The 25,955-nt window shown below is 44.5% G+C and overlaps 1 protein-coding gene across 10 annotated transcripts in view; it reads left to right on the forward strand.

Moving 5' to 3' along the window:
* Positions 1 to 25,955, forward strand: part of LOC137369021 (soluble lamin-associated protein of 75 kDa-like) — a 310,867-nt gene that overhangs the window by 260,822 nt on the left and 24,090 nt on the right. For 7 of the 10 annotated variants that reach the window (XM_068029510.1, XM_068029516.1, XM_068029511.1 and 4 more), the window contains 5 exons: positions 135 to 274; positions 6,771 to 6,870; positions 7,783 to 7,868; positions 13,896 to 14,067; positions 25,134 to 25,313. In XM_068029510.1, the coding sequence (XP_067885611.1) occupies positions 135 to 274; positions 6,771 to 6,870; positions 7,783 to 7,868; positions 13,896 to 14,067; positions 25,134 to 25,313 (678 nt within the window). The remainder of the gene's footprint in view (positions 1 to 134; positions 275 to 6,770; positions 6,871 to 7,782; positions 7,869 to 13,895; positions 14,068 to 25,133; positions 25,314 to 25,955) is intronic. The other 3 variants (XM_068029518.1, XM_068029512.1, XM_068029517.1) reach the window with 1 other exon arrangement.

Consider the following 25,955-nt stretch of genomic DNA (forward strand, 5'->3'; position numbering starts at 1 on the left):
GGCTGATGAACGATGACTAAACATTTCTACAAGAATCACCATAAATACTGGAGGGAAATGGCTGATGTACTGTCATTTTCATCTGAGGATATGTCGCAAAAAACATTCTCTATTTTTGTTTGTTTTGATTTTAGCAGGGATGGCATTCCCTGTGGATTTACTTGCAGAGTTGGATCATGAAGACATTGAGCATTCTGCAGAGGAATATATGTCCAATCTTTTATACGCTGATCCTGACAAGCTGGAGTATTTCACGCTGCCCAACAGAAGGAAGGTAGGATGCTCAGCACATCTGTCAGAAAGCCTGGAGTAAAGGAAATCATCACAGTCAAAAATGTCTGCATATTATTGTGTGGAATGAGTTATAATAAACATCAATGTGATCTGTCATCCCATTTGTATTAGCCTATTTTTGCATGTGTTTTCAGTTTCCAATACAGCTCCATGACAACTGTGTTAACCGAAAACAAGTAAAACTAATATTGGATTGAAACAAGAACAGAAAGTGCTGGAAATACTCAGCAGATCAGGCAGTATCTGTGCAGAGAGAAACCGAGTTAACAGATTTCCAGAATCCGCAGTATTTTGCTTTTGTAATATCGGATTAAGTTTGAAAGCTAGAGCAAGACACTGGTACAGTTAATGTGTTACTTATTTTCTGGTAAATTAAATACAGACTAATCCAAAATGTTTCCCATTTTGATGGATTTACTGAAAAATTACCTAAATAATGAATGTGGAAAAGTCCAATTTTCAGTTTGTCACCACACAACGTGCTTAAACTTGCTTTTTCATGTCTTCTTCTTCTTTGGCCTCCTTGTCTCGAGAGACAATGGATAAACACCTTGAGGGAGTCAGTGGTTTGTGAAGCAGCACCTGGAGTGGCTATAAAGGCCAATTCTAGAGTGACAGACTCTTCCACAGGTGCTGCAGATAAAATTGGTTGTCAGGGCTGTTACACAGTTGGCTCTCCGCTTGCGCTTCTGTCTTTTTTTTCCTGCCAACTGCTAAGTCTCTTTGACTCATCACTCTTTAGCCCTGCCTTTATGGCTGTCTGCCAGCTCTGGCGATCACTGGCAACTGATACCCACAGCTTGTGATCAGTGTCACAGGACATCATGTCGCGTTTGCAGACGTTTTTAAAGCGGAGACATGGACGGCCGGTGGGTCTGATACCAGTGATGAGCTCGCTGTACAATGTATCCTTGGGGATCCTGCCATCTTCCATGCAGCTCACATGGCCAAGCCATCTCTAGCGCCGCTGACTCAGTAGGGTGTATATGCTTGGAATGTTGGCCGCATCGAAGACTTCTGTGTTGGAGATACGGTCCTGCCACCTGATGCCAAGGATTCTCCGGAGGCAGCGAAGATGGAATGAGTTGAGACATCGCTCTTGGCTGACATACGTTGTCCAGGCCTCGCTGCCGTAGATCAAGGTACTAAGGACACAGGCTTGATACACTCGGACTTTTGTGTTCCGTGTCAGTGTGCCATTTTACCACACTCTCTTGGCCAGTCTGGACATAGCAGTGGAAGCCTTTCCCATGCGCTTGTTGATTTCTGCATCGAGAGACAGGTTACTGGTGATAGTTGAGCCTAGGTAGGTGAACTCTTGAACCACTTCCAGAGCGTGGTCGCCGATATTGATGGATGGAGCATTTCTGACGTCCTGTCCCATGATCGTTTTCTTGAGGCTGATGGTTAGGCCAGGTTTGTTGCAGGCATCCACAATGCTGTCGATGAGTCTCTGTAGACACTCGTCAGTGTGGGATGTTAATGCAGCATCGTCGGCAAAGAGGAATTCCCTGATGAAGACTTTCCGTACTTTAGTCTTCGCTCTTAGACGGGCAAGGTTGAACAACCTGCCACCTGATCTTGTGTGGAGGAAAATTCCTTCTTCTGAAGACTTGAACGCATGTGAGAACAGCAGTGAGAAGTAGATCCCAAACAGTGTAGGTGTGAGAACACAGCCCTGTTTCACACCACTCAGGATAGGAAACTGGTCTGATGAGGCGCCGCTATGTTGAATTGTGCCTTTCATATTGTCATGGAATGAGGTGATGATACTTAGTAGCTTTGGTGGACATCCGATCTTTGCTAGTAGTCTGAAGAGACTGTGTCTGCTGACGAGGTCAAAGGCTTTGGTGAGATCTATGAAAGTAACGTAGAGGGGCATCTGTTGTTCTTGGCATTTCTCCTGTAGCTTGCGAAGGGAGAACAGCTTGTCAATGGTGGATCTCTCTGCTTGAAAACCACACTGTGCCTCAGGGTAGACATGCTCAGCCAGCTTCTGGAGCCTGTTTAAAACGACTCGAGCGAAGACTTTCCCCACTATGCTGAGCAGGGAGTTTCCACAGTAGTCGTTGCAGTCACCGCGGTCACCCTTGTTCTTGTAGAGAGTGATGATATTGGCATCGTGCATGTCCTGTGGTACTGCTCCCTCATCACAGAACAGGCAAAGCAGTTCATAGAGTGCTGAAAATATAGCAGGCTTGGCACTCTTGATTATTTCGGGGGTAATGCCGTCCTTCCCAGGGGCATTTCCACTGGCCAGAGAATCAATGGCATCACTGAGTTCCAATTTTGTTGGCTGTATGTCCAGCTCATCCATGACTGGCAGAGACTGGGCTGCATTGAGGGCAGTCTCAGTGACAACATTTTCCCTGGAGTACAGTTCTAGGTAGTGCTCCACCCAGCGGTCCATTTGCTTGCGTTGGTCAGTGATTGTGTCCCCTGATTTAGACTTGAGGGGGCGGGGGGGTGCGATCTTCTTGATGGTTAGCCCAGTGGTTAGCACCGCAGCCTCACAGCTCCAGCGACCTGGGTTCAGTTCTGGGTACTGCCTGTGCGGATTTTGCAAGTTCTCCCTGTGACTGCGTGGGTTTCCGCCGGGTGCTCCGGTTTCCTCCCACAGCCAAAGACTTGCAGGTTGATAGGTAAATTGGCCATTGTAAATTGCCCCTAGTGTAGGTAGGTGGTAGGGAGAATGGTGGGGTTGTGGTAGGGAATATGGGATTAATGTAGGATTAGTATAAATGGGTGGTTGTTGGTTGGTACAGACTCGGTGGGCCGAAGGGCCTGTTTCAGTGCTGTATCTCTTAAAAAAAAATAAATAAATAAAAGCTCTCTTAATGCCATCATGCATTCCTCTGTTTCTGGTGTCGGAGGCCAGCTGAATACGACTGCATAGGTGTTTGCCAGAAGTCATTTGCGCAGCGCCTGGCTGTTCTTTGTGCAGCGCTTCTGGCTACTTTAAGTGCTACGGATGTTAACTCGCTAGGGGCTTTCTTATAGTTCAACAGTGCAGTGCGCTTAGCGGCTATGACAGGTTCCAGCTCTTCAAAGTGAGATTGAAACCAGTCTGCATTCTGCTTCACATGTTTGCCAAAGGTGGTCATTGCTGAGTCATAGATTGCGTCTCTGATGTGAGTCCACTTGGTCTCTGCATCCCCTGTAGGTGTATTTTGAAGGGCTTTTTCAAGTGAATTTAGAAACTTATGTAACAGATGTGGATAAGAAATTCTGTTAGTGTTGATGTGCGGGCGATCGTTCTGCTTCGAGTGATGCAGCGTCTTTGGTTTGAGTCTAACCTTGCTGCACCCCAGGGAGTGGTCGGTGTTGCAGTCAGCACTGTGGAAGCTGCGTGTGATTTGAACACTGTTTAAAGAGGCTCGCTTTGTGACGATGAGGTCCAGCTGGTGCCAACGACGTGATCATGGGTGCCTCCAAGAAACCTGGTGACAGGGTTTAGTATGAAAGAACGAGTTGGTGATGCAGAGGTTGTGATAGGGGCACAACTCCAGCAGTCTCTGTCCATCCTCATTCATCTTTCCAATGCCATAGTACCCAAGGCAGGAGGGCCATCAGTCATGGCCGGCCCCAACCCTGCCATTAAAGTCCCCCAGCAGGAACAATTGTTCGGTATTGGAAATGCTACTAATGATATTATGGAGTTCCATGTAGAACTGGTCTTCAACACTCTGCTCCCCACATGAAGTTAGAGTGTAGATGCTGAGTAGGTGTACTGGACCAGAGGCGGTGAGCAATCGGATGGACAGTATGCGTTCCAAGCCATTTGAAGGTGGCTCTATCATACTGAGCAAAGACTTTTACTATCTACATGTAAACGCTGCATAATATTAATTACAAACATGTCCAAAAAGAAACCATTGTCATGAGTGTTGCTGGTTAAATTGCAGGCTGGACCTTGTCAGCTGGATAAAGATGTAGGAGAGCTGAGTTAAATATTTGGTATTGAAATATTTCTGTTGGCCAACCATTGGACTCTCACGGGCATTGCAGCCATCGCCTGAACGACCGTGCCAAAGGAAAATGATATGACATGCTTATTACAGAAAGTGATTTTTATGACAGTTTACAGACCTCTGTTTCCTCTGTTCTGGTGTCAACTTTTAAAATTGACAATTGTAGCTTCCCCAGTTTTAGTTCTATGGGTAAATACATCAACTATTGTTGTACTGATTTCACATAAACTGGGAAGGTCCCAGGTTTGGTCCTTGATACTGCATTAGTTGATCTTGACTAGAGGAGAGGTGTAATTGAGGGAAGAATTGAGCTTGGCTGTAACATTCCCTGCTCCATTGAGAGAATTACGTGTAAATATATTCAGAGTAGCCGCTTGAATGAAGTACTAATGTTTTCTGTAAAGGTGGTTTGCCAGCCTGTCTGTGCCAGTTCTGGTGAAGGATCATACCCAAACTGTTACGTTATATTACAAAAGCAAAACACCAAGGATGCTGGAAATCTGCAACAAAAAACCGGAAAAGCTGGAAATACTCGTCAGGTCAGGCAGCATCTTTGTAGAGAAAGAAACGGAGTTAATGTTTCGGGTCTGTGATCTTTCATCAAAACTGTTAAAAGTCCGAAATGTAATAGGTTTTGAGCAAGTGAAAGGTGGTGGGGGAGGGGACAAGGGTGGAAGAAGAGCAAAGGGGAAGGTCACTGATAGGGTGGAGAGCAGGAGAGATCAAATGAAAAAAGGTTTCATGGTGGATGGCCAAAGGGAGTGGTAATGGGACAAGTAATGAAACAAAAGAAGGAAACAAAATGGGGGCAGAGGTTATGATCAAAATTGTTGAACTCAATGTTGAGTCCAGAAGACTGTAAAGTTCCCTGTCAAAAGATGAGGTGCTGTTCCTCAAGCTTGCGTTGAGCTTCATTGAAACACTGCAGAAGGCTGTTGACAGGCCAGAGTGGGAGTAAGGTGGAGAATTGAAATGACTAGTTACAGGAAGCTCAGGGTCACGCTTGCGGACTGAACGGAGGTGTTCTGCAAATCAGCCACCCAGTCTACGTTTGGTTTCCTCATTATAGAGGAGACCACATGGTGAGCAGCAAATACAGTATACTAAATTGAAAGAAGTACAAGTAGATAGCTGATTTCACCTGGAAAGAGTTTGGGGTTTTCGATGGTGAGAAGGGAGGAGGTGTTGCATCTCCTGTGCTTGCATGGAAAGGTGCTTTGGGAAGCAGAGGGGGTGTTGCAAGTGTCTGAGGAGTGGACAGAGTGTCACTGAGTGAATAGTCCCTTTAGAATGCTGAATGGGTAGGGGAGGGGCAGAAGTGTTTGGTAGTGGCATCATGCTGGAGCTGAAATATCCGTTCAATACAGAGGCTGGTGGAGTGGAAGGTGACGACAAGGGAACCCTATTGTGGTTCTGGGAGTGAGGGGAAGGGTGAGAGCAGAAGTGCGCGAAATGATCGAGGATCCTGTCAACCACAGTGAGGGGAATCCTTGGTTGAGGAAAGAGGAAGACATATCGGAAGCGCTAGTATGGAAGATTGCATCATCAGAATAGATATGACAGCAACAGAGAAACTGGGAGAATGGAATAGAGTCCTTGCAGGAAGGGGGTGTGAGGAACTGTGGTCAAGGGAGATGTGAGAGTCAGTGGGCTTATAAGGAATATTGGTTGATAATCTGTCTCCAGAAATCAAGATAGCGAATTCAAGGAAGGGAAAGGAAAAGTCTGAGATAGACCATGTGAAGGCAAAAGAGTGAAAATTGGAAGCAAAGTTGCCAATTTTCCAATTCAGGGCAAGAGTTGGAAACACTTTCACTTGCTCAAAGCTAACTTTTCCCAGGCCTGATGAAAGGTCACACACCTGAAACGTTAACTCTGTTTCTCCCTCCACAGATCCTGCTATATTTCTTTCTCAGCACTGGTCCGCCAGCTCCACATTTCCAGTGCATACCGTTTCTATTTTAACATATATTTATTGCTTATTGCTGCTATTACCCCAGCTATCTCTCACTGTCAGTGAAGTTGATTAGGAGTAAATCTACACTGCCTTATCGACAGAATAGCTGCAAAAACAAATGGCTGAACTATACGTGCTTGGGGGACCTGTGGAAAGAGGAAACAAACACTTGCTGTCTGATTTTAACCTTACCCAACCCACCCAGTGGGAACTGATCAGATTCAAGTTGTTTTACACCCCAGTCCATTTTCTGCTCCATCAACTTCTAAATTGGCAAGGGTGTAACACAGGTGCCTGACCTGGTCCCAGCTTATTCCTGCCAGCCGTGTTAGTTTAAAATCGGGGCTTAACTTTCACTGAAAAGTATTAAGCAAGGAGATTAAATAAATTCAGATAGACTAATTCAGAATTAGTGAGTAAGAATCATGTGGTGGGGAAAAAGATGATTTCATTTTATTACTTTAGTGTCGGTGCTGAAGTTTGAATTATGAATCACATGTTCAGATATCTGATTTTCATACTGACTGATGTATGTTTCTTGAACACAGATTCCGGTTAGTCTGGCCTCTATAGCTTTTGCTCCACTGTATGGTGGGGATACGACCTATAAAGTTCTGGCCTTGTTTGCCCCTGAAAATCAGTTCACAGGTGAGTGCCATCTTGCTCATTACATTGGTCACTGCTTGTAGTTGAATATTGGTCTGGTTGTCTTTTGTATATATTACATTGGTCACTTCGATAATGGAGAGTCTTCCATTTGGTTTTGCTTCCTTGCACGAGTTTTTGATTTTTTTCCCTCAGTAGGTTACTCATATATGCCTGTAGAATCACTTGGATGTTGATTTTACTTGTTTTCAGCAAAATGTATCTGAATTGGACCACTTTCCAAAATCTAGTTAAATAACAAAGTAAAAGATTTAATGTATAGGAAGAGGAGTAGGCCATTTAGCCCTTCGAGATTATCTGCCATTCAGTGAGATCATGGCTGATTTCTGATCTAACCCATAAACCCGCCCCATATGCAATTAGGTTAGAATTTTTTGAAACCAAAAGTATTATCAATCTCCGATTTTAAATCTTACAATTGATCTAGCAACAACTACTTGTTTCAAACTTCTTCCACCCTTTTGTGTGTAGAAGTGTTTCCTAATTTCACTCCTAAAAGGCCTGGCTCTAACTTTTAGGCTGTGTCCCCGAGCCCTAGACTACCCAACCAGCAGAAATAGTTTTTCTCTATCTACTCTCTCAGTTCCCCTTAATATCTTAAACTTCAATTTAAATCACTCCTTAACCATTTAAATTCCTGGGAATACAACCCTAGTTTGACCTTAGTTTGTGCAATCTCCTTGCAATTTACCCTTGGAGTCCAGGTATTGTTCTGGTAAATCTACGCTGCACTCCTACCAAGGACAAATTATATGTGATGCTCTCTACCCCATCATCTGCTTGTTAACCACAAACATGTTTCCTTGTTTCACCAAATTCCGTAGAACTGCTTGTATATAGATGGAGGTTGTGATGAGACTGATGTTCATATTTTCTCCTCTTGTCCTTTTCAAGCTGTGGCGTTGTACCTAGTGGATAGGTGGTGGGCAATTGATGACATCATCAAAACGGCTGAGTCCTCCCGTCAAGGGCCCCAGCAGGTGAATTAATCCTTCATATTTTAAGATTACACTAGTATCACAGTAAGATATGCATGCCTCTTTAGAAACTAATTTGAGAAATTATTCATTTAGAGGTGGCAAGTTTTTTGGGTGTAAATGGGAATATAATTAAATTCATTTTAAAATTTGCTCACTACATTTTAAATCTGTAGTTGTACATCGAGCATTGAGAAGTTTGACATGACACTGATATGGTGCTGTTGTCCATTAAATATTTCCCTAAGGACACATTGGGCTTACCTAGTCAATAGCTGAGCCATACAGATCAGGAAGGTCCCAGGTTTGATCCCAATTGTACTGAGTTAGCTGATTTCATCTAGGGTTGAAGTAGCATGTTGCAATTGACCTAGATGTCTTCCCAGGCAGGAAAAAAATATTGACTAAGGGTCCTGCTCCTGGATACCATCCAGAGATATCTAATGGAATGCGCGATGCTGAGGAGGTCGTGGATAGCACGTTTAGTGAATTGGTCACACCGCAGATTAGGATTGCTGAGGGAGAAAGGGAATGGGTGACCAAAAGGCAGAGAAAGAGCAGGAAGGCAGCGCAGGAGTCCCCTGCGGTCATCTCCCTCCAAAACAAGTATACCGTTTTGGATACTGTTGAGGGAGATGGCTCACCAGGGGAAGGCAGCAGTAGCCAGGTCCATGGCACCGTGGCTGGCTCTGCTGTTCAGAAGGGCGGGAAAAAGAGTGGAAGGGCTATAGTCGTAGGGGATTCGATTGTAAGGGGAGTAGATAGGCGGTTCTGTGGTCGAAAACGAGGCTCCCGAATGGTATGTTGCCTCCCAGGTGCACAGGTCAGGGACGTCTCAGATCGGCTGCAGAACATTCTAAAGGGGGAGGGTGAACAGCCAGTTGTCATTGTGCACATAGGCACTAATGATATAGGTAAAAAACGGGATGAGGTCCTACAAGCAGAGTTTAGGGAGTTAGGAGCCAAGTTAAAAAGTAGGACCTCAGAGGTAGTAATCTCAGGATTACTACCAGTGCCACGTGATAGTCAGAGTAAAAATGAAAAAATAGTCAGGATGAATGCGTGGCTTGAGAGATGGTGCAGGAAGGAGGGGTTCAGATTTTTGGGACATTGGGACCGGTTCTGTGGGAGGTGGGACTATTACAAATTGGACGGTCTACACCTGGGCCGGACTGGAACCAATGTCCTTGGAGGTGCTTTTGCTAACGCTGTTGGGGAGGGTTTAAACTAATGTGGCAGGGGGATGGGAACCAATTGAGGTCAGTTGACAGTAAGGAGGTAGTAACAAAAGCCTGTAAGGAACTAGATAATGAAGTCAGTGTGACTAAGGGGAAGAGCAGGCAGGGAGCAGATGATGAATATAAAGGGACTGGTGGTCTGAGGTGCATTTGTTTTAATGCAAGAAGTGTAGTAGGTAAGGCAGATGAACTTAGGGCTTGGATTAGTACCTGGGAGTATGATGTTATTGCTATTACTGAGACTTGGTTGAGGGAAGGGCATGATTGGCAACTAAATATCCCAGGATATCGATGCTTCAGGCGGGATAGAGAGGGAGGTAAAAGGGGTGGAGGAGTTGCATTACTGGTCAAAGAGGATATCACAGCTGTGCTGAAGGAGGGCACTATGGAGGACTCGAGCAGTGAGGCAATATGGACAGAACTCAGAAATAGGAAGGGTGCGGTAACAATGTTGGGGCTGTACTACAGGCCTCCCAACAGCGAGCGTGAGATAGAGGTACAAATATGTAAACAGGTTATGGAAAGATGTAGGAGCAACAGGGTGGTGGTGATAGGAGATTTTAATTTTCCCAACATTGACTGGGATTCGCTTAGTGTTAGAGGTCCAGATGGAGCAGAATTTGTAAGGAGCATCCAGGAGGGTTTTCTAGAGCAGTATGTAAATAGTCCAACTCGGGAAGGGGCCATACTGGACCTGGTGTTGGGGAATGAGCCCGGCCAGGTTGTTGAAGTTTCAGTAGGGGACTACTTTGGGAATAGTGATCACAATTCCGTAAGCTTTAAAATACTCATGGACAAAGACGAGAGTGGTCCTAAAGGAAGAGTGCTAAATTGGGGGAAGGCCAACTATACCAAAATTCGGCAGGAGCTGGGAAATGTAGATTGGGAGCAGCTGTTTGAAGGTAAATCCACATGTGATATGTGGGAGGCTTTTAAAGAGAGGTTGATTAGCGCGCAGGAGAGACATGTTCCTGTGAAAATGAGGGGTAGAAATGGCAAGATTAGGGAACCATGGATGACAGGTGAAATTGTGAGACTAGCTAAGAGGAAAAAGGAAGCATACATAAGGTCTAGGCGGCTGATGAAAGACGAAGCTTTGAAAGAATATCGGGAATGTAGGACCAATCTGAAACGAGGAATTAAGAGGGCTAAAAGGGGTCATGAAATATCTTTAGCAAACAGGGTTAAGGAAAATCCCAAAGCCTTTTATTCATATATAAGGAGAAAGAGGGTAACTAGAGAAAGGATTGGCCCACTAAAGGACAAAGGAGGAATGTTATGCTTGGACTCAGAGAAAATGGGTGAGATTCTAAACGAGTACTTTGCATCGGTATTCACCGAGGAGAGGGACATGACGGATGTTGAGGTTAGGAACAGATGTTTGATTACTCTAGGTCAAGTCGGCATAAGGAGGGAGGAAGTGTTGGGTATTCTAAAGGGCATTAAGGTGGACAAGTCCCCAGGTCCGGATGGGATCTATCCCAGGTTACTGAGGGAAGCGAGAGAGGAAATAGCTGGGGCCTAAACAGATATCTTTGCAGCATCCTTAAACACGGGTGAGGTCCCGGAGGACTGGAGAATTGCTAATGTTGTCCCCTTGTTTAAGAAGGGTAGCAGGGATAATCCAGGTAATTATAGACCGGTGAGCCTGACGTCAGTGGTAGGGAAGCTGCTGGAGAAGATACTGAGGGATAGGATCTATTCCCATTTGAAAGAAAATGGGCTCATCAGTGATAGGCAACATGGTTTTGTGCAGGGAAGGTCATGTCTTACCAACTTAATAGAATTCTTTGAGGAAGTGACAAAGTTGATTGATGAGGGAAGGGCTGTCGATGTCATATACATGGACTTCAGTAAGGCGTTTGATAAGGTTCCCCATGGCAGGCTGATGGAGAAAGTGAAGGCGCTTGGGGTCCAAGGTGTACTAGCTAGATGGATAAAGAACTGGCTGGGCAACAGGAGACAGAGAGTAGCAGTAGAAGGGAGTTTCTCAAAATGGAGACGTGTGACCAGTGGTGTTCCACAGGGATCCGTGCTGGGACCACTGTTGTTTGTGATATACATTAATGATTTGGAGGAAAGTATAGGTGGACTGATTAGCAAGTTTGCAGACGACACTAAGATTGGTGGAGTAGCAGATAGTGAAGGGGACTGTCAGAGAATACAGCAGAATATAGATAGATTGGAGAGTTGGGCAGAGAAATGGCAGATGGAGTTCAATCAGGGCAAATGCGAGGTGATGCATTTTGGAAGATCCAATTCAAGAGTGAACTATACAGTAAATGGAAAAGTCCTGGGGAAAATTGATGTCCAGAGAGATTTGGGTGTTCAGGTCCACTGTTCCCTGAAGGTGGCAACGCAGGTAAATAGAGTGGTCAAGAAGGCATACGGCATGCTTTCCTTCATCGGACGGGGCATTGAGTACAAGAGTTGGCAGGTCATGTTACAGTTGTATAGGACTTTGGTTCGGCCACATTTGGAATACTGCGTACAGTTCTGGTCGCCACATTATCAAAAGGATGTGGATGCTTTGGAGAGGGTGCAGAGGAGGTTCACCAGGATGTTGCCTGGTATGGAGGGCGCTAGCTATGAAGAGAGGTTGAGCAGATTAGGATTATTTTCATTAGAAAGACGGAGGTTGAGGGGGGACCTGATTGAGGTGTACAAAATCATGAGAGGTATAGACAGGGTGGATAGCAAGAGGCTTTTTCCCAGAGTGGGGGTTTCAATTACTAGAGGACACGAGTTCAAAGTGAAAGGGGAAAAGTTTAGGGGGGATATGCGTGGAAAGTTCTTTACGCAGAGGGTGGTGGGCACCTGGAACGCATTGCCAGCGGAGGTGGTAGATGCGGGCACGATGGAGTCTTTTAAGATGTATCTAGACAGATACATGAATGGGCAGGAAGAAAAGAGATACAGAACCTTAGAAAATAGGCGACATGTTTAGAGAGAGGATCTGGATCGGCGCAGGCTTGGAGGGCCGAAGGGCCTGTTCCTGTGCTGTAATTATCTTTGTTCTTTGTTCTTTTGTTCTTGGAAGTGGGCATGTGTGGACATCTAGTGAAGAGAAAATACATTCATTGGAATAGTCTGCCAACATACACAGCCAAGGCACATGTATGAGTAATGAACTGAGTGAGGCACAGAGTGAGGCCAAACTTCCAATTCAGCCTGTTGCTGATGTAACTAACCGTATGCTGGAACGGATTAAATGCTTCATGAGAAGAAATGTATATATTCTTTTATCTGATGACCTGCCTTAGGCCACAGAAGCTTCAATTTCTTGATTAATATGTTTCCAGCCCAACGAGGAAGAAAGCAGTGCTAACTCTGGTTCTGAGGAATGGAAGTGGACCAAGTTTCAGTAGGGGTGCAGTTACAAAACAGTGATTGCAATACCCTTAGGTTTACAGTAGCTATGGAAAGGGACCAGGAATAATTAGATGAGCAAATACTCAACTGGAGGAGGGATAATTTCAGCGAGTTGAAAGAGGATCTAACCTAGGTGGATTGGAATCAAAGATTCACAGGTAAAACAGTAAATGAGCAGTGGGAGGCCTGTGAAAAATAGGTAATTCAGGTACAGACTAACCACAATTCCCATGAGGGGGAAAGAAAGGGCATCCAAAATTGCCTGGATGACTAAAGATAACGAGATTAAAATGAACCAGAAGATGCAGGTTTATGATCAACGTCAGGCTGTTAATATCATCGAGAACCAACATGAGTATAGAGGAGAACTGAAAAAGGAAATGAGATTGTATATGAATAGACTAGTGACTAATGTAAAAGGGAAACCAAAGTCTTTTATAAATGTAGAAATAGTAAAAGGGTAGTAAAAGAAGGGCTGATTAAGCACCAAAAAGATCATCTTATGGAGGCACAGGGCATGGCTGAGGTACTAATGAATACATTGCATTTTTACTGACGAAAGAAGAAGATGCTACCAATGTCACAGTAAAGGAGGAGGTAGTAGAGAAATTGGTCAGGATAACAATAGATAAAGAGAAGGATTTTAGAAAGTTGGCAGAGCTCAAAGTAGAAAAGTCACCCAGTTTGGATACTGAGAGAAATATGTGTGGAGATAGCAAAGGCTGTGGCTGCAAACTTCCAATTCTCCTTTGGATGTGGGAGCAGTACCAGAGGACTGGAGGATTGTAAATGTGCACCACTATTCAGAAAAAGGGGAGAGGCATAAACCCAGTAACTATAGCCCAGTCAGCCTAACCTCTATAGTGGAGACAGTAATCAGAGACAAAACTTATTGGTGCTTGAAAAAATATGGGTTAATAAATGACAGCCAGCCTGGGTTTGTTGAAGACAAATCAAGTTTGAGTTATTTGATTGATTTCTTGTAACGTAGAGGATTGATGAAGGTTGTGCAGTTGATATTGCTTATGTGGACTTTCAAAGGGAGTTTTGATTTTTTAAAAAACCATGCAATAGACTTCTTAGCAAAATGAAATCCTTTAGGATTAAAGGAGGCAGTGGCTGAATGGATACAAAATTGGCTCAGAGACAGAAAGCACAGAGTAGTTGTGAATGGCTTGTTTTTACAGCCTCGAGAGAAGTAGATGCTTGTGTCCCACAGGGTTTGATATTAGGATCACTGCTTCTTTTGATATATGTTAATAACTTGGACTTGAATATACAGGGCAGATGTAATTTCAAAATTTCCAAGTTTTGTGTCATCAGGAAGCTTGGTTAACTATAAAGATATAGGCGGGCTGGTGAATAGATATACACCAGATTGCTGTTGTTACTAACCTTCTGCTGTGTCATTTATTGCTAGGTAACTTCACTTGGGGAGCGGATTGTTCTGTATATTTTGAATCGCATCATTTACAGAGCCCAGGAAATGAGCGCAGACGAGCTCCCTTTTCTTTGCCATGGTGCCACTGAATACGCTAAAATTCTCTGGAAGTCTGGGAAAGCGATTGGATTCTACTCCATCAAAATAGCAGGTATCTTGTAAGGGGTTGGGCGTGCGTGCAGACACACAAGCCTAATGTTTGTTTATTGGGGAGGGCAAAGGCCTTAGAGAAGATGTGGCAGAGATTTAACAGAAAGGTACCAGGGATGAGGAACTTCAATTATGTGGAGACTAGAGAAGCTGGGATATTGCTTCTTGGACGAGGGGAGGTTAAAGGGGGATTTAATAGAGTTGTTCAAAATTTATCAGGGTTTTGATGGGAGTAAATGAGGAGAAACTGTTCCCACTGATAGGAGGGTCAGTAATCAGAGGACACAAACTTAACATAAATGGCAAAAAACCTGAGTTCAGATAAGAATATTTTTGTGCAGAGGGTTATGATCTAGAATCCACTGCCTGGAAGGGTAGTAAAAGAAGATTCCATAGTGACTTTCAAAAGGGAATTGGATATATACTTGAAATATATAAAAATAGTGGAGCTAATTGGATAGCTGCTTCAGAGAGCCAATGCTGGCATGATGGGTAGAAGAGCCTCCTTCTGTGTTGTATGATTCTATTAGCTAAATGTATTTTATGGATCAGCAGATATACCTGTTCTTCCCTCACGGTCCCATCTCCCTCACCCTGCACTATCTCTATTCCCTATTTGTCCTGATTCATGTTGTATGATGAGTGTTGTGTTACTGTAGGGGATTTTCTTCCTCACTCGAAGGCCCCCCACCCTCACACTTGAGTTTGTGACACCAGAATTAAAAATGTGCAACTTGTCTTGCTGGTTACTCGGTTCAAGTTTCTTCTGATGACTCACAATCGCTTTATTGAATTATCCACCACAGTTGCAACTGCTGTTACGTGACCCAGAACCCCATCCTGCTAGAGACTAAATATAGATTAAACCCCCTATTCCTAACTTAAGTTAGGAAATTAAGTTGGGAAATTAATACTTACAATCGCCCCTCAGTTGGTCTGTCGATTTGGTGTTCGTTGGTCCCTCGGTGGAGTTGACCAAGCTTTACTGTCTTCCTTGACTGCCTGCAGAAACAGTAACAAACCCCGACTTCCGTGCACATTTATACATTTCTTGCTGTTTTGTCTCCAAATTTGGCAACACTCCAAAACTTAAGTTCTGATTGGGAACTTATGTCCTCATTCTTGATATTCCTTTTTTTAAAAAAATGTGTCTTTCACAGAAGACCTATCACCTATTCCCTGCTGATGATCAATTTCAGGAAGGCATGTGTTTCACACCTCTTCAGTACTTAGATTTACACAGTACTTGAGCCCATCTCCTTCCATTGTTTGGTTCAGGCGCTAATCCCAACCTCTGGTGGTTGCAAGACATATATGCTTATTGCGCCTTTGATTCTTGACTCAGCTATCTGACTCTGTTTCCACTGAAACTGTAATGTCAGAATCTCAAACAGAGTTAATCCTTTGTTGTTCTTCATTGCATTTCTTTTTGCCTACTTTACATCTATCGCCTCCTTTCCTGAAAGCTCTGACTCTTGCTGGCGTATTTCACTGATTCTACACTGTGTTTTAGGCAATTGGCACTGCAGCCTTGTAGAAACAAGAACATGGGAAATAGGAGCAGGAGTAGGCCATTTGGCCCCTCGAGCCTGCTTCGCCATTCAATATGATCATGACTGATCTGATTGTGGCCTCAGCTCCGCTTTCTTGTCTGCCCCCATAATCCTTTACTCCCTTTTGGTTCAAAAATCTATCTAGCTCATCCTTGAATATATTCAATGACACAGTCTCCACTGCTCTTTGGGGAGGAGAATTCCAAAGATTCACGACCCTCTGAAAGGAGAAATTCATCCTTTTCTCCGTCTTAAAAGGACAGACCCTTATTTTTCTATAGAGGTAGAAAAGAGGAATAAGGTGCATAAGATGATAGTGTTAGATAGTACTACCAAGATACACAGAATCCTGGGTGAGATAGATAGCACTAGAGTAGGGAATAGTAAGTTGTTAGGTGCAGACAGAGTAAGGCAGCAAGTAATCAAGTCTATATTTGGGTTTATGTGAATGCTTGGAGTGTGATTAATAAGATTGGGGAGTTACAGGCACAGATTGACTTGGGAATATGATGTTGTGGCTATAACAGAGACCTGGCTCAACGAAGAGCAAGACTGGGTGTTAAATATTCCTGGATACAAGGTGTTTAGGAAAGGAAGAAAAGGGGGAGGGGTGACAGTATTGATTAAGGAAAGTATTACAATGCTTGAGAGAGAGGATATCCCAGAGAGGGGTCAAGGACAGAATCTATTTGGCTAAAGCCAAGGAACAAAAAGGTGCAATTACATTGCTCGGTGTAGTCTTTAGGTCACCAGCTGATGGAAAGGATGTAGAGGAACAAATTTGCAAGGAAATTATAGAGAGGTGCAAGATTTATAGAGTAGTTATAATGGGGACTTTAATTATCCGATTATAGACTGGGATAGTAGTAGTGCAAAAGGTAGAGAGGGGCAAGACTTCCTAGAGTGTATTCAGAAAATTTTTGATAGTAGTATGTTTCCAGTCCGGCGAGAAAGGAGTCACTGCTGGACCTGGTTCTTGGGAATGAGGTGGGCCAAGTGGATCAAGTGTCAGTCAGAGAACATTTAGGGGACAGTGATCATTGTATCATAAGATTTAGGCTGACTATGGAAAAGGACAAAGAACAATCTAGAGTAAGAATAATTAACTGGGGGAAAGCCAACTTCAATGGATAAGAATGGATCTGGGCTGAATAAATTGGAATCGAAGGTTGGCAGGAAAAATGGTAGCTGAACAAGAGAGAGTTCAGGCACAATCAAGGAATATTCCCTCAAAGGGGAAAGTTGGGCAAACAAATCCAGAGCTCCCTAGATGACGAGCGATAGAGGTGAAGATGAAGAACAAAAAGTGTGTTTATGACAGATGCCAGGCAGAGCATACTATTGAGAGCCAGGCTGGACATAGAAGGTTCAGAGGGGAATTGAAAAAGCGAATAAGAGAAGCAAAGAGAGAGTATGAAAAGAAACTGGCAGCTAACATAAAAGGGAATCCCAAAGTCTTCTATATGCATATAAATAGTAAAAACGTGGTAAAAGGAGGAGTTGAGCCGATCAGAGACCAAAAGGGAGATTTATGCGTGGAGGCAGGGGGAATAGCTGAGGTATTAAATGAAGACTTTGCATCTGTTTTTACCAAGGAAGAAAATGCTACCCAGGCAATGTTGAAAGAGGAGGTAATTCAAACACTAGAGGGGTTTAAAATTGATAAGGAGGAGGTATTAGATAGGCTATCTATACTTAAAGTGGATAAAGCACCAGGACCAGAATGAAACCGGACCAACCACCCGGCATCGACCTAGGCACCGGAAATGACATGGCAAACCCAGCCCTGTTGACCCTGCAAAGTCCTCCTTACTAACTTCTGGGGGCTTTTGCCAAAGTTGGGAGAGCTGTCCCACAGACTAGTTAAGCAACAGCCTGACATAGTCATACTCACGGAATCATACCTTACAGACAATGTCCTAGACACCGCCATCACAATCCCTGGGTATGTCCTGTCCCACCAGCAGGACAGACCCAGCAGAAGTGGTGACACAGTAGTATACAGTTGGGAGGGTGTTGCCCTGGGAGTCCTCAACATTGACTCCGGACCCCATGAAGTCTCATGGCATCAGGTCAAACATGGGCAAGGAAACTTCCTTCTGATTTCCACCAACCACCCTCCCTCAGCTGATGAGTCAGTACTCCTCCATGTTGAACAACACTTGGAGGAAGCACTGAGGGTGGCAAGGGAGCAGAATGTACTCTGGGTGGGGGACTTCAATATCCATCACCAAGAGTGGCTCGGTAGCACCAATACTGACTGAGCTGGCCGAGTCCTAAAGGACATAGCTGCTAGACTGGGTCTGTGGCAGGTGGTGATGAGGGAACCAACAAGAGGGAAAAACATACTTGACCTCGTCCTTACCAATCTGCCTGCCGCAGATGCATCTGTCCACGACAGTATTGGTAGGAGTGACCACCGCACAGTGCTTGTGGAGACTAAGTCCTGCCTTCACATTGAGGATACCCTCCATCTTGTGTGGCACTACCACTGTGCTTCCGTGCCAAACTGCATAAGCAGCACGCGATAGACAGAGCTAAGCGATCCCATAACCAATGGATCAGATCTAAGTTCTGCAGTCCTGCCACATCCAATCATGAATGGTAGTGGATAATTAAACAACTAACTGGAGGAGGTGGCTCCACAAATATCCCATCCTCAATGATGGGGGAGCCCAGCACATTAGTGCAAAAGATAAGGCTAAAGCATTTGCAACAATCTTCAGCCAGAAGAGTCAGGTTGATGATCCATCTCGGCCTCCTCCTGAAGTCCCCAGCATCATTGATGCAAGTCTTCAATCAATTCGATTCACTCTGCGTGATATCATGAAACGACTGAAGGCACTGGATATTGCAAAGGCCCTGACAACATTCCGGCAATAGTACTGAAGATGTGTGCTCCAGAACTTGCCGCACCCCTAGCCAGGCACAATTTCAAAGTTTGCAGTTGATACAAAACTTGGAAGCATTGTGTACTGTGAGGAGGATAGTATAGAACTCAAAAGGACATTGACAAGTTGGTGGAATAGGCGGTCAAGTGGCAGATGAAGTTCAAAGTGGAGAATTGTGAAGTGATTCATTTTGGTAGGAAGAACATGGGGAGACAATATAAAATAAAGTGTACAAGTTTAAAGGGGGTGCAGGAGCAGAGGGACCTGGGTGTATATGTGCACAAGTCATTGAAGGTGGCAGGACAGGTTGAGAGAGCAGTCAATAAAGCATACAGTATACATTTACCGATTAGGCACGCTACAGCCTGTCGGACTGAACATTGAGTTCAATACTTTCAGAGCATGACGGGGCCCCCACTTTTTTTTATTTGATTATTTTATTTTAGTTTGTTTCTACTGTGCCTACCCACTTTTTTTATTTTTCATGTTTGTGCTTGGGGCCTTACACAAATCCACGATTCTCAGAAGACCGCCATCATTAACAACGAGCTCAGTAGACTCAATGTGGACATTGCAGCACTTCAGGAGACACGTCTCCCTGCGAGCAGATCTCTAAAAGAGCAAGACTACACCTTCTTCTGGCAGGGTAGAGATCCTGAAGAACCAAGACAGCATAGAGTCGGCTTTGCCATCAGAAACTCTTTGCTCAGCATGATAGAACCACCTTCAGATGGCTTGGAACGCATACTGTCCATCTGACTGCTCACCGCCTCTGGTCCAGTACACCTACTCAGCATCTATGCTCCAACACTCTGCTCCCCACCTGAAGTTAAAGACCAGTTTTACGAGGAACTCTATAATATCATTAGTAGCATTCCTAATACCAAACATCTGTTCCTGCTGAGGAACTTTAATGCCAGGGTTGGGACGACTATGACTCATGGCCCTCCTGCCTTGGGCGCTATGGCATTGGAAGGATGAATGAGAATGGACAGAGACTGCTGGAGTTGTGTACCTATCATAACCTCTGCTACACCAACTCGTTCTTTCATACTAAACCCTGTCACCAGGTTTCATGGAGGCACCCAAGATCACGTCGTTGGCACCAGCTGGACCTCATCGTCACAAGGCGAGCCTCTTTAAACAGTGTTCAAATCACACGCAGCTTCCACAGTGCGGACTGCGACACCGACCACTCCCTGGTCTGCAGCAAGGTTAGACTCGAACCAAAGAAGCTGCATCACCCCTAGCAGAAGGGCTGCCCGCGCATCAGCACCGACAGAATTTCTTATCCACAGCTGTTACATAAGTTTCTAAATTCACTTGAAAAAGCCCTGCAAAACACTCCTACAGGGGATGCAGAGACCAAGTGGGCCCACATCAGAGACGCCATCTATGAGTCAGCAATGACCACCTATGGCATCATGTGAAGCAGAATGCAGACTGGTTTCGATCTCACTTTGAAGAACTGGAACCTGTCATAGCCGCTAAGCACATTGCACTGTTGAACTACAAGAAAGTCCCCAGCAAGGTAACATCTGTAGCACTTAAAGCAGCTAGAAGCGCTGCACAAAGAACAGCCAGGCGCTGCGCAAATGACTACTGGCAACATCTATGTAGTCGTATTCAGCTGGCCTCCGACACTGGAAACATCAGAGGAATGATGGCATTAAGAGAGCTTTTGGGCCAACCATCAGGAAGATCGCCCCCCTCAGGTCTAAATCAGGGGACACAATCACTGACCAACACAAGCAAATGGACCGCTGGGTGGAGCACAACCAAGAACTGCACTCCAGGGAAAATGTTGTCACTGAGACTGCCCTCAATGCAGCTCAGTCTCTGCCAGTCATGGATGAGCTGGACGAACAGTCAACAAAATCGGAACTCAGTGATGCCATTGATTCTCTAGCCAGCGGAAAAGCCCCTGGGAAGGACGGCATTACCCCTGAAATAATCAAGAGTGCCAAGCCTGCTATACTTTCAGCACTGCACAAATTGCTTTGCCTGTTCTGGGATGAAGGAGCAGTACCATAGGACATGCACGATGCCAATATTTTCACCCTCTATAAGAACAAGGGTGACCACGGTGGCTGCAACAACTACCGTGGAATCTCCCTGCTCAGCATAGTGGGGAAAGTCTTCACTCGATTCGCTTTAAACAGGCTCCAGAAGCTGGCTGAGCGTCTCTACCCTGAGGCACAATGTGGCTTTCAAGCAGAGAGATCCACCATTGACATGCTGTTCTCCCTTCGCCAGCTACAGGAGAAATGCTGCGAACAACAGATGCCCCTCTATGTTGCTTTCATTGATCTCACCAAAGCCTTTGACCTTCCTCAGCAGACGTGGTCTCTTCAGACTACTGGCAAAGATCGGATGTCCACCAAAGCTACTAAGTATCATCACCTCATTCCATGACAAAATGAAAGGCACAATTCAGCATAGCGGCGACTCATCAGACCCCTTTCCTATCCTGAGTGGCGTGAAACAGGGCTGTGTTCTTGCACCTACACTGTTTGGAATCTTCTCCTTGCTGCTCTCACATGCGTTCAAGTCTTCAGAAGAAGGAATTTTCCTCCACACAAGATCAGATGGCAGGTTGTTCAACCTTGCCCGTCTTAGAGTGAAGACCAAAGTACGGAGGGTCCTCATCAGGGAACTCCTCTTTGCTGACGATGCTGCAATAACATCCCACACTGAAGAGTGTCTGCAGAGACTCATCACCAGGATTGCAGCTGCTTGCACCGAATTTGGCCTAACCATCAGCCTCAAGAAAACGAACATCATGGGACAGGACGTCAGAAATGCTGCATCCATCAATATCGGCGACCACGCTCTGGAAGTGATTCAAGAGTTCACCTACCTAGGCTCAACTATCACCAGTAACCTGTCTCTCGATGCAGAAATCAACAAGCGCATGGGAAAGTCTTCCACTGCTATGTCCAGACTGGCCAAGAGAGTGTGGGAAAATGGCACACCGAGTGTATCAAGCCTGTGTCCTCAGTACCTTGCTCTACAGCAGCGAGGCCTGGACAACGTCAGCCAAGAGCGACGTCTCAATTCATTCCATCTTCGCTGCCCCCGGAGAATCCTTGGCATCAGGTGGCAGGACCGTATCTCCAACACAGAAGTCCTCGAGGCAGCCAACATCCCCAGCATATACACCCTACTGAGCCAGCGGCGCTTGAGATGGCTTGGCCATGTGAGCCGTATGGAAGATGACAGGATCCCCAAGGACACATTGTACAGCGAGCTCGTCACTGGTATCAGACCCACCGGCCGTCCATGTCTCTGCTTTAAAGACGTCTGCAAACGCACCATGAAGTCCTGTGATATTGATCGCTAGTCGTGGGAGTCAGTTGCCAGTGATCGCCAGAGCTGGTGAGCAGCCATAAAGGCGGGGCTAAAGTGTGGCGAGTCGAAGAGACTTAGCAGCTGTCAGGAAAAAAGACAGAAGTGCAAGGAGAGAACCAACTGTGTAACAGCCCCGACAACCAATTTTATCTGCAGCGCCTGTGGAAGAGTCTGTCAGTCTAGAATTGGCCTTTCTAGCCACTCCAGGCACTGCTTCACAAACCACTGACCACCTCCAGGCACTTACTCATTGTCTCTTGACAAGGAGGCCAAAGAAGAAGTAGACTGTGCCTACCCACTTTTTATTTTTCATGTTTGTACTTGGGGCCAGGCTGTTCATTTTACTGTCAATTCACACCCTCTCTGTTCTAACGCTTTGTCTTTCAGCACACCATTAACATACTGTTTGCCTTTGTTCCATGACCTTCTGGCCAGTTATTCTCTGTGACCTTGTCCTATCAACACCTCTTTTGTTTGTCTCGTGCTCCACCCCCGCTTTACTTGCTTAAAACCTTTTACATTTCTAATATTTGTCAGTTCTGGTCAAGGGTCACTGACCTGAAACGTTAACACTGCTTCTCACTCCACAGATGCTGCCAGACCTGCTGAGTATTTCCAGCATTTTTTGTTTTTATTTCAGATTTCCAGCATCTGCAGTATTTTGCTTTTATTATACAGTATCCTGGGCTTTTTAACAGGGGCATAGAGTACAACAGGTTTTGTTGAACTTGTATAAGTCAGTAGTTCGGCCTCAGCTGGACTATTGCGTCCAGTTCTGGGCACCACATTTAAGGAAAGATGTGAAGGCATTGGAGAGAATGCAGAAAAGATTCACAAAAATGGTTCCAGGGATGAGGAACTTCATTTATGAATATAGATTGGAGAGGTTGGAGCTGTTTTCCTTGGAGAAGAGAAGGCTGAGAGGAAATTTGATAGAGGTATTCAAAATCATGAGGGGCTGGGCAGAGGGGATAGGGAGAAACTGTTCCCACTCGGGAGAGGATCAAGAACGAGAGGGCACAGATTTAAGGTAATTGGGAAAAGAAGCAGTGGTGACATGAAAAACTTTTTCACGCAGCAAGTGGTCTGGATCTGGAATGCACTGCCTGAGTGTGTGGTGGAGGCAGGTTCAATCGAGGCATTCAAAAGGCAATTAGATGGTTACCTGAAAAGGAAGAGTGTACAGGGTTATGGAGAGAAGGTGGGGGAATGGCACTAAATGAATTGCTCACTCAGAGAGCTGTTGCAGACACGATGGGCCGAATGGCTGCCATCTATGCTGTAACAATGCTATGATTTTGTGCCCCCTACTTATAGGCTCCCCCACCAGGGGAAACATCTACCTTGTCAAGCCCCCCTCAGAATCTTATGTTTCAATACAATCACCTCTCATTCTTCTACATTTCCTCGCAAGACAACCTCTTCATCCCAGGAATAAACCTAATGAACCTTTCCTTAACTGTCTCTAATGAAAGTATATCCTTCCTTAAATAAAGAGACCATAACTGTACAGCATACTCTAGGTGTGGTCTCACCAACACCCTGTACAATTGTAGCAAGATTTTTCTACTTTTATCCTCCATCTGCCTTGAACTAAAGGCCAGTGTTCCATTTGCCTTCCTAATTACTTGCTGCATGCTAACTGTGTCTTTCATGTATAAGGACACCGAGATCCCTCTGCATTGCAACATTCTTTAGTCTCTCTCCATTTAAATAATATTTTGCTTTTCTATTCTTCCTACCAAGGTGGACACCCTCCGGTTTTCCCACAGTACACTCCATCTGCCAAATTTTTTCCCTACCTTCTTAACCTATCTATATCCCTTTGCAGACTCTGTGTCCTCCTCACAACTTGCTTTCCCATCTATCTTTTTATCATCAGCAAATATGGCTACATTACACTCCTTCCCTTCATCCAAGTCGTTAATATAGATTGTAAATAGTTCAGGCACCAGCACTGTTTCAATCATGGCTTTCCAAAGGGAATTGGATGAGCACATGAAGAAAGAATTTGCAGGGCTACAGGAAAAAGACAGGGGAGTGGCACTAGGTGAGTTGTTCTTGCTGAGAGCAGCACAGACATTACGGATCAAATGGTCTCCTTTTGTGCTGTAAGCATTCTATGATTCTGTGTTGACCCGGAATGATTGGACAATAATGCATGTCCAAGTCAGAAAGGTGTGTGACTTGCGAGGTGAATTTGATGGTTCTCATAATAATGCTGCTCTTGTATACTGTTGCCAGGGTGAGCAGTGCTGCTAAAAGTAACCTTGGTGCACTGCTGTAGATTGTATGTACTGCAGCAGCAGTGCCCTGGTGATACAGTTAGATCAACATTATCCATTTCTCTTATAATTTTAACTTTTCTGTTGGGACTCTCAGTGTTTTAATCTGAGTTCTGGATCCAAATCCAAGCGGGTCCTTCAGCAGAGATGTCTAATATATATTGTTCTCTCAGCAGGGCATCATAATAGGCTTGTTTGTTTTGTTTCTGTATAGATAGTGCCTCTGTGTGCTGACATAAGCATGATGATTCAGTTCATTCTGTGGTGAATCTGTTCTTGCTGCACTGTTTTTGCTCATTTTTGCTGACCCTTTTCTCCTGTGAACACATTGGATTCAATTCTGTTGCTGTTCCTTCAATCTACAGAATCTCCTATAATAGTTGTCTTTTTGACAGCAATGTGGGGTCGGGAGACCCTTTAATAGATGAAATAATGAGTTAAAATTCCTACTTTATTCAGAATTGACACTTGCTAGTTTAATGAGAGAAAATGAAAAGTTAAATATTAAAGAAACAGAATTTTTTTGTCGATTTAAATATATAATACATTTTTTTTCACCCTGCTCCTTCCCTCTTAAGAATGGTGACTCGGGTCAGGATGGGAGGAGCTCTTGCTAACTGACAGTTCATCATTCATCAACCAGACAATGATTGTCAGCTGCCTCCGTGGCTACAAGGGCTGTTGCAGCAGAGCCTGGTGTCCAAATATGAAGATTTCCATTGGCTAGGAATGCTGGCCGATTTATTTATTTTTTTCCTCTTGATATTTTCTGCGCCCTTATCAGGGATAATGATGCAGATTGTGAGCCGTGAGCACAGACAAGACATCAGATTCATTTTATGGTCTATATGGTGCAGTGTTGTCCCATTTGGTACATTTATCTGTTGAGTAGTTGATGGCACATGATCATAAGGTGCTTCAACATATTATATTGCTACCTCACTTTGCAACCACCTTGAAGGTACTGTTCTGAATATTGTCTTGTAGGAAGCAAGTGCGATACATTCCTGACTCAGTGCTACCAGCTGCCGATACTAGACACCATCTTTGTGAGGAAGAAGCATCGCGGGAAGGGATATGGTCTGCAGATGCTGGAAGATTTTGTTGACTCTTTCACGGAGGATACGCTGGGTTTGAAATACCCACTTTCACCCTCGATGTATGGAGGTAAAATGAAATATATTTTGCTTTGTAAAAATAGTTTTCTTGAGAATTGGTGAAGTAGAATTGCTGAAACATGTGGATGCTTTGAAAAAATAATTTTGTGAAGGTTCTTCTAAAATATTCTTCACTGCAGAAAATCTGTGATTTGTGATATTTAAACAAAATAGTTACTTTACTAAAATATAGCAAATTCCCAATGGAAATTTGGAGGGAACACTCGACACCCCACATCCCGACACCAGTGTTGTGAAGTCAACGCTCTTACGCGATTTTCCCCTTGGCTTGGTTATCCCAGCTTATCCAAAGCATAATCATAATATTAGCATCTTTTTCAGTTATTGAGTGTGGGTGTTTGGTGAACTTGTCAGGGATGCACATTACTACAAAAATAACTAGGCATAGTGTGCTAGGCCCAACCATCTTCAGCGGCTTCATCAATGACTCCAAAATAAAGTCAGAATTGGGGATCTTCGCTGATGATTGCTTAGTGTGCAGTACCATTTGCAACTTCTCAGATACTGAAGCAGTCTGTGCCAACATGCAGCAAGACCTGGACAAGATTAAGGATTGGGCTGATAAGTGGCAAGTAATATTCGTGCTATACAAGCATGAGGCAATGATCATCTACAATAAGAGAAAATCTAA

This window comes from Heterodontus francisci, chromosome 4 (genome assembly GCF_036365525.1).
Source record: "Heterodontus francisci isolate sHetFra1 chromosome 4, sHetFra1.hap1, whole genome shotgun sequence".
NCBI lineage: Eukaryota > Metazoa > Chordata > Chondrichthyes > Heterodontiformes > Heterodontidae > Heterodontus > Heterodontus francisci.